Source organism: Panthera leo, chromosome E3 (assembly GCF_018350215.1).
Source record: "Panthera leo isolate Ple1 chromosome E3, P.leo_Ple1_pat1.1, whole genome shotgun sequence".
Classification (NCBI taxonomy): Eukaryota; Metazoa; Chordata; class Mammalia; order Carnivora; family Felidae; genus Panthera; species Panthera leo.
Genome location: NC_056694.1, coordinates 3,367,324 through 3,380,271, shown reverse-complemented (window position 1 = coordinate 3,380,271; position 12,948 = coordinate 3,367,324). Strand labels below are relative to the sequence as shown.

The 12,948-nt window shown below is 60.9% G+C and overlaps 1 protein-coding gene across 2 annotated transcripts in view; it reads right to left on the bottom strand.

The window, feature by feature from the left end:
* The window catches only part of SDK1 (sidekick cell adhesion molecule 1), a 531,480-nt gene that overhangs the window by 26,598 nt on the left and 491,934 nt on the right, over window positions 1–12,948 (bottom strand). For both annotated transcript variants that reach the window (XM_042922245.1, XM_042922246.1), the window contains 5 exons: window positions 11,667–11,782; window positions 9,930–10,116; window positions 8,336–8,473; window positions 2,538–2,699; window positions 1,508–1,633 (listed from right to left, as the gene is read on the bottom strand). In XM_042922245.1, coding sequence (XP_042778179.1) covers window positions 1,508–1,633; window positions 2,538–2,699; window positions 8,336–8,473; window positions 9,930–10,116; window positions 11,667–11,782 — 729 coding nt within the window. The remainder of the gene's footprint in view (window positions 1–1,507; window positions 1,634–2,537; window positions 2,700–8,335; window positions 8,474–9,929; window positions 10,117–11,666; window positions 11,783–12,948) is intronic.

Below are 12,948 nucleotides of genomic sequence, written 5' to 3'. Positions count from 1 at the left end.
ATGGCAAACCACCCGAAGCTGGGAGAGAGGACAGAGCAGACCTCCGCTCACAAGCTCACAGGACCCAACCCCGCCACGCCTGTCCTCAGACACCCAGCCTCCAGACCGGGAGACAGTATGTGTCGCGGGGTAAGCCGCCTGGTGCAGGGTACGTGGTCATAGCAGCCAGACAACACGAACACGCCTACGTTCATAAGGGAAGAAAATGCTGAAGGTCAGTTGGTGGTGAGCGATGTCCACAGATCTCCCGAATTCTCTCAGGAGCCCTTGGTAGCCTGAAAGGGCACAAAGGAACCTTTGCAGTGAATGCTCTCCCTAGATTCGGGGAGAAAGTGTCGACTTCCTTCCTTGGGGTCCGTCCATGAAGGCTCCTCAGCCCTCGGCTGGGCCCAGACCTCACCAGGCCTGTATTCGAGGCTCCTGCCAATCTCTGAAGGTGCCGTGGGATCGAGTGTCCTCGGCGGAAAGCCTGCTGTCTGCTCTCGGGGCCGCCGGCTTTCAGAGGGACGCGGCGGGGGAACCCAGTGGCCGCAGGAGGCCCGTCGCCCATCTGCGACCCTCCGTTTCCAGAACAGGCCGAAAGCCTCGCTCGGCATAAGCTCCAGGACCCCTCGGGGCGGGACGCTGAACGTGTGAGTTCAGGGGCTGAAGAACTTTACATATTGCCTTTCACGGGGACTGTTTGGGTCTCGGGCGCCAGATTTCTACCTGGAAGTTTCTAGGAGGTGCTTACAACGAGTAACCTCCGAAAAGCACTTTGATGGGGGAGGGGCATCTGGCACAGTCCTAAGTGACGCCCGGCGCTGAGGGTGGACTCCGGCGGAGGGCTCTCTGCCCGCAGCCCTGGCGCAGCCTGTATTTTCGTGCTCAGGCGTTCACGATTGAACGTGCAACCACCTGCAGGCCACAGAGGACGTGCTCGGTGTTCTCTGCATTGGGTGATGCCCCCATGGCTCCAAGGAGTAGTAGCCGACTCCACACAGCATTAATCGATCTTCCAGCAACGTCCATGCTTCGTTATTACGGCTGAACGGGAGGAAGAGAGCGAAAACCCTCCTCGGGCAGATAGGGTAGGGAATGGACTGAGACCTCATTTTCGGGAGCCTGAAAGATGGGGCAGAGGGTGTGGACAGGAATCTGCGCCCTGATCGGGAGCGAGCGGGACTCTGTCCGTCGGGGCAAACAGGCGGAGCCTGAGGCGAGCATCCGAAAACACTCTTGGATCTTCCCGAGGAGCCGCAAGGGTCTGTAAGCGTCCCTGTGTTTTCATGTACGTGTTTCTGAGGATGACGACGACCGGGCTCTGAGGCACGTGTACTGTGGCCAGCCATCGAGAATCTCAGGCCCGCGAGGTTACGGCGGAGGGAGGGACGCCCTCGCCCTTCCTCGAGTCGCCCTCGTGGTCTCCGCATCTTTAGAGAGAGGCCAAGCGGAGGCCGGAGGGCCCTGGCACTCGCCTCCGCTAGGCTGAACAGGCTCCTTGGCAGGTGCCCAACCCCCTCCTTACCTGAGGGCCTGGCCTCGATGACGTAGCCCGTGGTGGGAGTCCTGCCCGCGCTTCCCTCCGTCCACTGCAGGGTCAGCTCAGAGGCGGACTTGCTGACCGAGACATCTCTGGGGGACCCCGGGGAGCCTGCGGGATAAAAGAGACAGGGGAGGGTGGACGTGGGCACTTGGGGGCTCCTCATCCCACAGGGGGTCGGCGGCTCTGGCCAGGTTCTGTCTCCTTCCCCAAGCATGTGGCTTAGCCTCGCTCTGTCACAGTCTTCTCATCCTAGACGTGGGAAAGCCACCCTGGCCTCCCAGGTTGACCGGACGTGAGCAGAGACGGGCCGTGCAATGGGCCCAGGACCGTGCCTGGCGTGGGGCGGGCACCCTGTGAACCGAGGTCCTGTCACCGTCGCCTTGCTAAGGATGTCAACAAATGCCCAAACCATTTAGGTGGGTGGGAAGCCACGTGGCTCCTCTTCGTGACGTGAACACTTTAAGATTTTCTTGCGTATGGGGGCGCCTGGGTGGCTCAGTCGGTTAAGTGTCCAACTTTGGCTCAGGCCATGATCTCGGTCTGTGGGTTTGAGTCCCACATCGGGCTCTGTGCTGACAGCTCAGAACCTGGAGCCTGCTTTGGATTCTGTGTCTCCCTCTCTCTCTCTGCCCCTCTCCCGCTTGTTCTCTCTCTCTCTCTCTCTCTTTCTCTCTAAAAAATAAACTTAAAAAAATGTAAACAAAAGTTTCTTGTGTATCTAATTTCAAAAATTCATTTTTCCCAAGTTTTTCCAGAAAACAGCCCCAAACTTGACATGCTTAACACCGAAGAGTTTGCTGGTCTGCACACAACAAGCCTGTCTGTAGACATTGCTGTTAACACAGGTGTTTGGAGACACCCATGCCGCCGGAACATTCCTGCGTTTATGGCCGCTCTGGGTGGGCCAGAGCTGCTTGACGGGCAGCGAGGGGGGACCCTCTGACCGGACGGAGCCCGGGGTGGGCCGCTCGCGCTGCACCGGCCGCGGGGCCCCCGGCGGAGCTCCACTTACCCTCGGCGGGCCCGGCCGTGACGTTCGCTTGCAGCTCGGGCCCATAGGCGATGGTCCGCGCTTGTACACGGAAGAAGTAGGTCACTCCTTTGGTGAGATCCCGGACCTTCAGCCAGCGCTGCCGGTTCCCCTTCACGTCCACCGTCACCACCTTGCTCACCCCTGGAACCACCGAGAGCAAAGGCCAGGAGGTGGCCGGAGTTAGAGACGCGGCCGGATGCCGCCTCCTCCACCGCGACCACAAGGACGGCGTCCCCAGCTTGCCGAGGAACTATTTCTTGCAATTAGGAGGAGTTTAAGTGGTGGTGATAGCCAATTTTCAGCACAGATAAGTGTAATTAGAGTTTAAGCCTGATAAGTGGGGCTGACAAACCCAAGAGCCAGCCTCACGGCGCGGCGCGGGGAGGTGGCCCGGGTCTCCCTCATCACACCGGGGAGGCCCCCGTGCTCCTGCCCCTGGCCCGGGCCCCCCTCCCCTCCCGCTGCACTCCGAGCCGCACCGAGCTCTGTGTCACCTGTGCAGGTGACCTGGAGCCTCCTGACTTCGGAGGAGAGAACGGGGAAAAAGAGGCAGGAACCTTCATCATAGCTAAAAGCTGGGCTTCCTCCAAGTGGGGCTCTCCAGCCTGACCGGGCTGGCTAACCAGTGGCCTAGAGGCCTCCGGCCCCTCGTGAGAACTTCCTCCTGGACTCCGAAGCAAGGACGGAGAAAGGCTGTCGCTGCAAATATCACTGCCCAGGTTCAGACAACTCTGACCACGGACAGACAACGTTTTCGCTCATGAACACGCAGACGAAGGGAAAGTGTTGGTTGTGTTCGGTGTAGCTGGAGAACTGAGATTCCACATTTCGGGAGGAAGACGCACAGTGAAAATCATACGAACGCAGCATTTTCCAGGACGGAGATGGGGCTCCCTGGTTAAGTAAGTTTGAAGATGACGTGTTACAGAAAGGCCTCGTAGGCTCTCCACTCGGGATTTCTGAGAGCTTTCAACACACCGGTGTCTACGGCTCATCCCCCGGAGGAGCAGGAAGAGGTGAGGTGGCCCCTCTGACACTGGTCAGCAGAGCCTGCCAGGAGCACTGCCCGGCACCTGCCGTCCGCCCCCAGCACGGCCCACATGCACCGTGAACACACTGCCCGGCGTGGCCACCGCCGGGCCTGCCCTCAGTGCGAGCAGCCAGAGCCATCGGCACCTTCCATCCCCGTGTGGCCCTGACCTCAGAAGAGCCCAGCCAAGCGCGTCCTTACTGCGAAATGGGCTCATCCTTCAAACTCATCAAAGCGAGTGTCTCTTAGCCTACAGCTCTCCAAGTACCTTCCAGTCGGCTCGCCGTGTTCATATCATGCCTTTTATAGAACACTGATCCAGCTAAATGACTCCCTTCCAGATGATTTCAGAGTGATCCTGCCTGCGTTTGAGTGACCTCCAAATTTGAGCTTTTCTGTACAGAAACAGGGCCGTGTCTGCCCAGGGAGCCTGGCCCTCACCCTGCATGGCTCAAGGAAGGGGTTTTGGGATGCCAGTTTGCACACGCACTGCCCATCATCAGCAGACGGATGGGGTCCATTTGGATGTAAAATTAATCTGGAGAGCACCCCGTCACTTTTTTTTTATGTTTTATTAAAAAATGCCTTCCTTTTCCCCAGAGCAGAAACAAACCCATGTATGGATTTTGTGAATTCTATCCCACTAGGTCGTACAGCTAGTCTGGCCTCCCCTGCATCTCAACTATGTCAGAATCTTATTTATTTAGTCCATTTGTAAACCGTGCCCTGCAATACAAAGCCCCGGGGTGCAATCACATAAAATACTACCGTTTAAAACATCTTAAAAAACATAAAAGTAACTCTGCCATAAAACCCATTCCCTAAGAACACGGCTCCTGCTCCGTGGGGCTCGGTGCTCCCCACCGTGACCAGGGCACTGGCGGGGGACGGCGGGGGAGGAGCCGGGCCTGTCTTCTCCGTGGAGGGATCGCAGGCAGGGTCTGCCCATGCCAGGTGGGTGTTCTGCTCTCGAGGAACGTCTGGCCGGCCAGGAGGCAGGAAAAACGGCCAGCAGAATCGCCAGCGGGTGAGACGACCGTTTGACGGCCTTCCTCCCTGCAGAGTTAGGATTCCAGCCCCAGATGTTTTCACCACACTTGCAACCACATCTCTTGGAAATGCAGCGGTTCTGTGAGGCATTTTAAAGAACTGGAAATTGTTCGGAGACCTGGTTGCCACCCCCGCAATTCCCTGTTGGAAATCCGGATCCAACGTGAAGGAGGCAAGGGTTGGGTTCCTCCGAGAGACCCCCACTCGAGAGGCCCGCACGCTGATCAGACCGGCCAGCCGATGCCCTAGGGGAGGGGACAATACGCTTCTCGGGGAGACGAGGGTCTGGGAACGGAGGCGGGACAGCGAGGGCCGGACGAGGGGCCGGACGCTTTGACCTCAGCCGGGCGCAGGACGCCGCGCTGTGTGTGCTTCCCAAAGCTGCCTTCTGTTTAGCCACTCGGAGCATCTGGTCCTTTTCCGTATGTGACAGCACGGCCTTACTTTCAACTGAAAGATCCCCTCCTCCCCTCTCCAGCCTCAGGTCAAAATGCCCCCGAAGGGCCTGGGGGCAGAGAGAGGCCACAGGAAAGTCTCTCCTGCTCTGAGTTCCTGCCCTCTACCGGCCTGCGTTCCTCCTTTGGCCCGTGTGGCTGCAGAGCGTGGCCAGCTAGAAGGGGTCGGATCTATTGGCTGCTGTCTGGCTAAGCCAGGGGCTCTGGCAGATGCCATCAGACCAGGCAGGCACATGGTGGGACCCGGAAAAGCAACACCGGTGTTGGCCAGTGGTCAGGGACACCCCCGGAAGGTCACAGGGTCAGGGGCACTCAGGAAGAGGGCTGGTGGGTTCTGCTCACGGGGAACAGGCTGTTTGCTGGGTTCCAGGCAGGGAGGCCGGGGGCGGGGGGGGGGGGCGAGGCCAGCCTCACCCCCGGCCGGAGCAGGGGCAGAGCGGTTTCAGGAGGGGGTCTGCCGCTGAGAGGAAGGACCCAGCGGAGGCCCCTCCGACTCCAGCAGGGTCTGCAGCTTAGCGGCAGCTGTGAAGCAACCATCCCCAGCCCCAGGCCCGGACCAGCCGCATGACAGACGAGCAGGAGTCAGGGGGTCGGGGGTGTGCCCGTGCCGCCTTCAGGGCCAAGGTTTGGGGGTCTGGATGGTTGCGTCTCAAGCGCCCAGGGACTGCACCCTGAGCTTCTGGAGAGACCTGTGAGCTGCTGACTGAAAGTACCTTCTCCTGCCCGGTTCCAGAGCGTATATACTCACTGCCAAAGACGGGAAAATCCAGGCAGAGGAACCAGCCCTCCGGACAGACGGGAGGGCCAACGGAGTGACAGAGGGTCTTACTACTTGTGAAAAGAGGCGAGATGCTTGCGACCAAGAAGGTCTGCCTGTTGTCACCAGAGAGAGAGGGAGAGGGGAGGGAGGGTGAGGGGGAGGGAGGGAGGGGGAAGAAGGGGAGAGGGTAAGAGGGAGAGAGGGAGGGAAAAGGGGAGAAGGGGAGAGGGAGGGAGGGAGGGAGGGGAAGGGAGAGGGGAAGAAGGGGTAGGGAAGAGAGAGAGGGAGAGGGAGAGAGAAGCAGAGAGAGGGAGGGAGAGAGGAAGAGAGAGAGAGGGAGGGAGGAAAAGAGACAGGGAGAGAGGGAGGGAGGGAGAGAGAGAGGGAGAGAGGGAGGGAGAGAGAGGCGGAGAGGGAGAGAGAAGCAGAGAGAGAGAGGGAGAGAGGAAGAGAGGGAGGGAAGAGGGAGGGAGGGAGAGAGAGAGGGAGAGAGGGAGGGAGTGAGAGGCGGAGAGGGAGAGAGAAGCAGAGAGAGGGAGGGAGAGAGGAAGAGAGGGAGGGAAGAGGGAGGGAGGGAGAGAGAGAGGGAGAGAGGGAGGGAGCGAGAGGGAGGATGGAAGGGAGGGAGGGAGGGAGGGAGAGAGGGAGGGAGGGAGGAAGGGAGCGAGAGGGAGGGAGGGAGGGAGACAAGTGCCATGGGCAGCTGTGACACGCTGATGACCGCTTTTCCCGCTCCCTGCTGTGATGTTTGTGGCATGTGTCCCCCCCCAAAGCCCACGTGCTCCAGACATTTCCCCATCACGGGCTCTCAAACCAGCCCACCTGGGGCCAAACCCCACGTGTGTCTGCATTCTCCACCTGCAGGCCCTGGGCGGTCGTCTTAAGGGCTCGGAGCCTGATTTCTTGTGAAATACGAATAAAGGCGGCCCGGCCGCCGCGTGAGGACTCAGAGAGAGCGTGTGCCCTTGCTCGGCGCCGGGCGTCTAGACGGCGTCTGGTGAGCCACGGCCGTGCTGCTGCAGAGGCCACGTGACCACGGCCCCGACAAGGCCCAGGGAACCAGACGTGCAGGGTCATCTCCCTGGAAGGTAGGGGGAGGCCGTGGGGACAGATGTGTGGCGAGCCGGCAGGACTCCGGGACGTCGCGAACGCAGAGATCGGGGGATCGCGAAGCAGGGCCCACCGTGGCTCCCGGCCGGGCGGAGGCCACGGCCACGGCCACGGTCTTGCCTGGATGGCAAGTACTTCTTTATAAGACGAAGGCAGCCAGCCCGGGGGCCGAGGCGCGCATGCCACGGAGTTTCTAGAGAGATTCTACAAGCCCATCGATGCAGAATAAGTCACTTATTTGAGGAGGTACAGGAAAACCCGTACCTTGATGGGGAGGGGCTCCAAGGTGGCTCGGGACCATGGTTTTTGGCCATCCTTTCCCCGTTGTGTGGCACTAGTTAAAAGGCGTCTGCAACGCCCGGGCCACCTGGTCCCCACGCAGGCACTGGGCCCTGAAGAGGACGCAGCGGGTGTGGCCGCGCCACCTCGGGGCCGGTCCCGTGCCCTCTGCCGTGTCACACACCGCACACCCGTACCCCCTCTACTCTTGTTTACCAAAGCGCATTCATCGCTTGTCTGAGACTCTCTCCCCTCTGATTTGGGATTGATGACGCCAACATACTGGGCTGCGGTTTACGGCCGGCCTTTTTTCTTTCTTAGCACTTCGTAAAATAACAATGAATCTTAGAGTCGATAATGGCATTTTAGATTCGATGAAATGAAATCTGGTGCTTAAATTTTCCTCAAATCAGCCCCCCGTTTTACTTGAATGTACTTATTTTAAAAGGAAACTTTTATCACGGCTTTAAATGGAGCGCGAATATTATTTGATGTGTTGGTTATATTTTCTCCTCCTAGGCATTAAATAATCTACAACGTTTACGGTCTGGCCGCGCACATTTCCGGGGGGAGCCCGCCCTGGGCCGGGCGCCCTCCTGTGGCACCGGTGCCGGGCACAGAGTGGGCGAGCAAAAAGTGCCCGCGGAGCCCTCTGACAGCGGGGCAGCAGCGAGCGGGGAGGAGAGAGACGCGTCAGAAATTACAACAGCACCAGAGACAGGCAGCAAGGCAGCAGGGGCGGATCAGCACCTCCGGGACCAAGGGGCGAGGGTGCGCTCCCGTCTCTGCCCCCTTCCCGTGCAGCGGGCGGGTCCCCCGGGCTCCGCCGCGAACACGCGCATCCCCGGTCCCCGCTCCACGCCCCCAGAGCCCAGGCTCCGAGCCCCTTGCTAGGCGCTGCTCGGCCGGCACCCCCTCCTGCCCGGAAGCTGCTGGTTTCCTCGTCTGTCCCCGCCTCGTACTGGGCTCTACGCCCTCCTCGCTGTGCCTCTGGCAGGCAAGACTCCCCGCCCTGCAGACGCTGTGGAGTGCCGTGCCCTCCCCATGCGCGCCCTGTGGGGCCGGCCCTCCCCATGCGCCCCCCTGGCCTTACCTTGCACGGGCGCTAAGGGCTCGTAGACCACTCTGTAGCCCTGCAGGACGCCGTTGGCTGCCACCGGCTCGCCCCACGAGACGTTAAGCGTGGTAGAGGTTATTTCTGAGAACGCCAAAAAGCTGGGGGTCCCCGGAGCTGGAAGAATGGGACGTGAAGGGACTTTTGGTAAAGCTCCGTTCTAGACCGTTTCCACACATGTCTGTGCCTCCACGTACAATAAAAACGCTACTGGATGTTATTTTCAACTCCGTAAAAGTCTCAACGCCGTGCGACCACCTCTGAACTCTCCAGGATCAATCAGACACCTGGACTCTCCCGAGAAGAGGAGACAAGATGATGGGGTTAAACACAAGGAGCCTAAGGGACGCGGTGACAAAGGCAGAAAGATGAGTAAAGAATGAAATGCAGACAGCCCCGTGAGGCTCTGCCCACCTCTCCTGGCCTCTCCCTTGGGGCCCCAGCCGGCCCTCCTCTGAAACGTCACAGTGTCCGCCCTCGGGCTGGGGACAGGGGAGCCCAGTGAGCCCCCCGGGCGGGGGGGGGAAGCTGCCTGCAGAACGCAGACAGCCAGGCGGGTGGCCGGGTTGCTGAACCTGCTCGCCGCCCCCTGCCTGGGCTCCGTGTGGGAGTCGGTGCCCGGAGCTGCCCCCGCCCCCCCAATCAGCCCTCCACATACACCCCTATCTGCTGTTTTTCCAGTCCCTGGGGGCCCTTTTGCCCCATGGCCTGCCCAGTCCCCAGTGCTCTGGTGAGGAACGGGTGACCCACCCTGGATTCCAGAAACGGCCCCTGTCCGGCTGCCGGACGAGACCCAGAGGAAAGAGTCCCGGCACGCTGGCCAGTCCTCTCTCAGGCAGGACGCAGGATGCCTGGGAGCCCCGAGCGGGACGGGTCTCCCCGACTTCCCCAGCCTTACACTTCCTGGGTCCCACAAAGTGCATCCCAGGTCCGCGGGACCAGGGTTAAGCTGACACTCCCTTGGAATCCTGACTCACTTCCTAATGTTCTCTAGGCCGCTGGGGAGCCGGCACTCATGACAGAGGGAGCCACGTGCTGTGTGTGTGGATGTGGGGCCACAGGCGGCGAGGCACGTGGCAGTGCAGTGCTCTTGCCTGGCTGGTGGCGGGTGTCTGAGAAGCGGCTGCAAGCTGTTGCGGGTGTGGCCCTGAAACCCGGTGACCCTGGAAGCGCCCGACGCCGTGGCCTGGGCTCGGCCTACAAAGAACTCACTTCCCCCGGGATCTGGACACGCCGGTGCTGAGCCCCAGCAAGAAGCTCCCCAAGGGAACTGGAAGGAGGCCTGGGTGCAGAGGCGGAGCCCTCCTGCCCTCGGCGACCTGGGAGGGTCCTCGGGAAACAGGTGCCGTCTCATGGGCGCCGCCGTGCAGCAGGCCAGGGCTGGGCACTGGGGAAAGCAGCTGAATGCAACCCAGGCCTTTCTCTCCAGAAAGCCCCGGGCACACGACAGCCGTGCGTCACAGGCTGGGCAGAGCAAAGGGCTGTGGGCACAGGGAGGGGCCGCTCATCCAGCCTGGCTCGGCCACCCGCGGCCGTGGGGAAGGGGCCCCCGCGGAACACGCCGCTCTCCTACCGGCCTGGTGGGTGCGCCCCTGCCTGGGGTCACTCCGGGGCCCGTCTCCAGCCGCATTGAAGGCCGAGATGCTGACCCGGTAAGGGGTGTGGCCGGTCAGGTTCTTCAGTTTCAGCACGGTCTCCGGCAGGAACAGGACCTTCAGCTTCTCCGTCTCGTTCTGGCTGTCTGCCTCCCAGTAGTAAACCTGCCGGTAAGAGCCAGAGGTCGGAGGCGGGCCACGGGGCCACGGGGCAGGGGTGGCAGCCCTGGCTTCTAAACTGGTGGGGGAGGGGCCCAGTGAGCGCTGGGCAGGACTGGACCTCGGCCCGTGTTTCTCCCGGGTTCACTTTCTCCCCCACCGCCCGGCCTGCACGTGCTCGTGGGCGGACTTGAGGCCCAAGCACAGAGGCTGGAGGAGGTGGGCTGGCAGGACCGTTTCCCGGGACAGCCGGCCAAGAACCACTGCCCCGAGCAGGCGCGAGCCCGGCTGCCCAAAGACAACACCCTTCCGTGGATCCACCTCGGCTCCGGGGGGCGAAACCCAGCCAGGCCACCAGGGCCACTGGCCCACAGGGCAGAGAGCCGCAGAAAGCTTGGGACAGCTTTTCTGCCCCCAGGCGGGCTCCCGGCCACGAGCACTGCTGACTCCCGCCCGCAAGATACGGTCCAGTCCTGCTCTCGGAACTGAGCAAATCTGATCCTACGCTTGAACAGGCCTTACTGACTTCAGATCAATACCCAAGTTCAATGTCTTTATCATTAAGGAAATTAGAAAACATATTTTGGACATACATAAATAGCATCTTGCCTCCAAGCTCATAAGACTTCCCATTACCTCATTAATCACTGTAACAGCCCTGCCGTGGAGGAAGGTATTTATTTTCATAAAACACCGACCAAAATCATTTTTAAATGGACATTTAATTGGCCCGATAGTCATCAGGGCAGGCTGGCCCACAGAAGCTGATGACTGACCAACCTGGGCTCCGACACACCAGTCGGGGAGAGTCATTCGGGAGAAGAAAGGGGGAGATTTCAAGGGACGGCCCCGGCCTGCTTTCTTCAGGCTGTTTTTAGCTGATCCTTCTGAGTTGTCTCCGAAAACGTGGCCTTCCAGGCAGGTGTGCAAGGAGCTTCCCGCCCCCAGATGAACCTACTCTGGGTAATTACTCACTGGCCTCCTGTCTTTCCTCTGCCCCATCTCCGGAATGTTGAGCTAAAGTGGAACCTTAGTGTGGTGGTTCTCAATGTGGGGTGCCTAGGAACCACACCCCTGGGGGAACTTGCTAGAAATGCAAATTCTTGGGCCCCCTGCCCTGGGCCTCATGAAATATTCAACAGAGATCCAAGGGCAGTGTCGGGCTGGAGAACCTGTTCTCTTCAGCCAGATCAGTTCTGCTGTCAGCAAAGATACTGGAGGCTCCCAGAGCGGGTGCAGCAGCAGGAAGGGTGCTGGGCAGGGCCTGGGAGGGACGGGCTGCCGGGCACAAGCCAGCTGCACGGTGAACCAGGCCCCCACCCCCAGGCCGAGAGGCAAGGTCAGGCCGAGCCTGCCCCAGCCGCTCAGCACCGACCCCGGCTGTCCGTCCTGACGGTCAGCTGTGCGTGCAGGGGCAGGACGGAGTGAGCCGGGGGCAGCAGCCGTGGCATGCAGCCAGGGTTCCAGCGGAGCCGCTGGGAACTCTGGATTTAGGCCACTTTCCGGGCCTCCAAGTGACCTGGAAGGAAGAGCCAAACCATGCGAGAGAGCATTGCCTTGTAGCCCTGGATGTTCCCGTTCTGGCTCTCGGGTGGCGGCGGCTCCCACGTGACCTCCAGCTGGCTGGCTGTGAGCGGGGTCACCTGGACGTTCTGCGGGGCCATGGCCGGGGCTGGGGAGAGAGCAGCACAGGAGAGGGGCTGAGATGGCTTTTGGCGGGTGCGGGGCCCCTGGCTGCAGGGTGGGCGGCCTCAGAGCCTGCCCCGGGGCCGTGCAGCTTTTAGGCCAGGGAGCGCCACACACGCCCTTCCCGGAACCACGTTTTCAGTTGGCATAAAATGGAATCTGGAGGATTACGAAGAAAATTATATTAATTATAATAATTATATTGAGACGCGGTTGGCAGAGTGTTCAGAAACAAAAGCGTGATATGGTCGTCTACGTGCGTCGTGGGTGGGTGCGGGACGTGGGTGGGGGGCTGTTGCTGAGCGAGCTGTGGGTCCCGCTGGCCGCACGCACCATGCTGCCGTGTTCACGGTGGAGGGAGGCAGTGCGTTTTGGACGGAACGCGGAGAAAATGAGGCACCCACGTGTCCGTCCCAAGTTCAGGAATCTCGCGTTGTGGAGCCTGGCTCCCCGGGTCTGGGCCGTCCTTCAGCGGCGACAGGACCAGCCTAGGCTGGTCCCCCATCCCTGCCCTCTACCCAGGCCCCTTATGGCTGGAACTCTGAGGACCCAGTCCTCGATTGCGACCCTGCCCTACCGCCCTGGGGACCACGCTGTGCCCGGAGAGGCGGAGAGGACACCATGGCCGTGGCCCGGCAGGCAGCCCTGGGGAAGCTGGGATGGCACCGAGAGCACGTGTGCACACACAGGACACGTGTCCGCTCCGTCTCTGCATTCCTCGCCGGGCATCTCTGCCTCCCGGGAGTCCTTCCCTTCTCCCGCCTGTGTGCACCCCAACAGGGCTGTGCTGGGCTGGACCCCGGAGCCCTGGGAGCCGTCTGGGGGGGCTCGGCCCGCGGGCCCACGAGCACTGCCTTCCGACTCAAGCACGTTCCCGGCCACGCACGGAGACCACGCAACAGCCACTGTCCGAGGGCGACAGCCCAGCACGCTGGCTCTCGGGAGAGAACGACCTTCGAGAGTCACCCCTTCCCCTCTCCCCCCCCCCCCAGTGTAGAATCAAATAGTAATTAACACCCACTCAGCCTGACACCGACTATTTATTTTGTTCTAACTGTGTGGTTCCCGTATTATCGCTGCCCACCCTGCCGTTAATGGAAATGTTAATAACCCACACCAGGTTGTTGTGACAGATGCTTGGCCTCATTATCA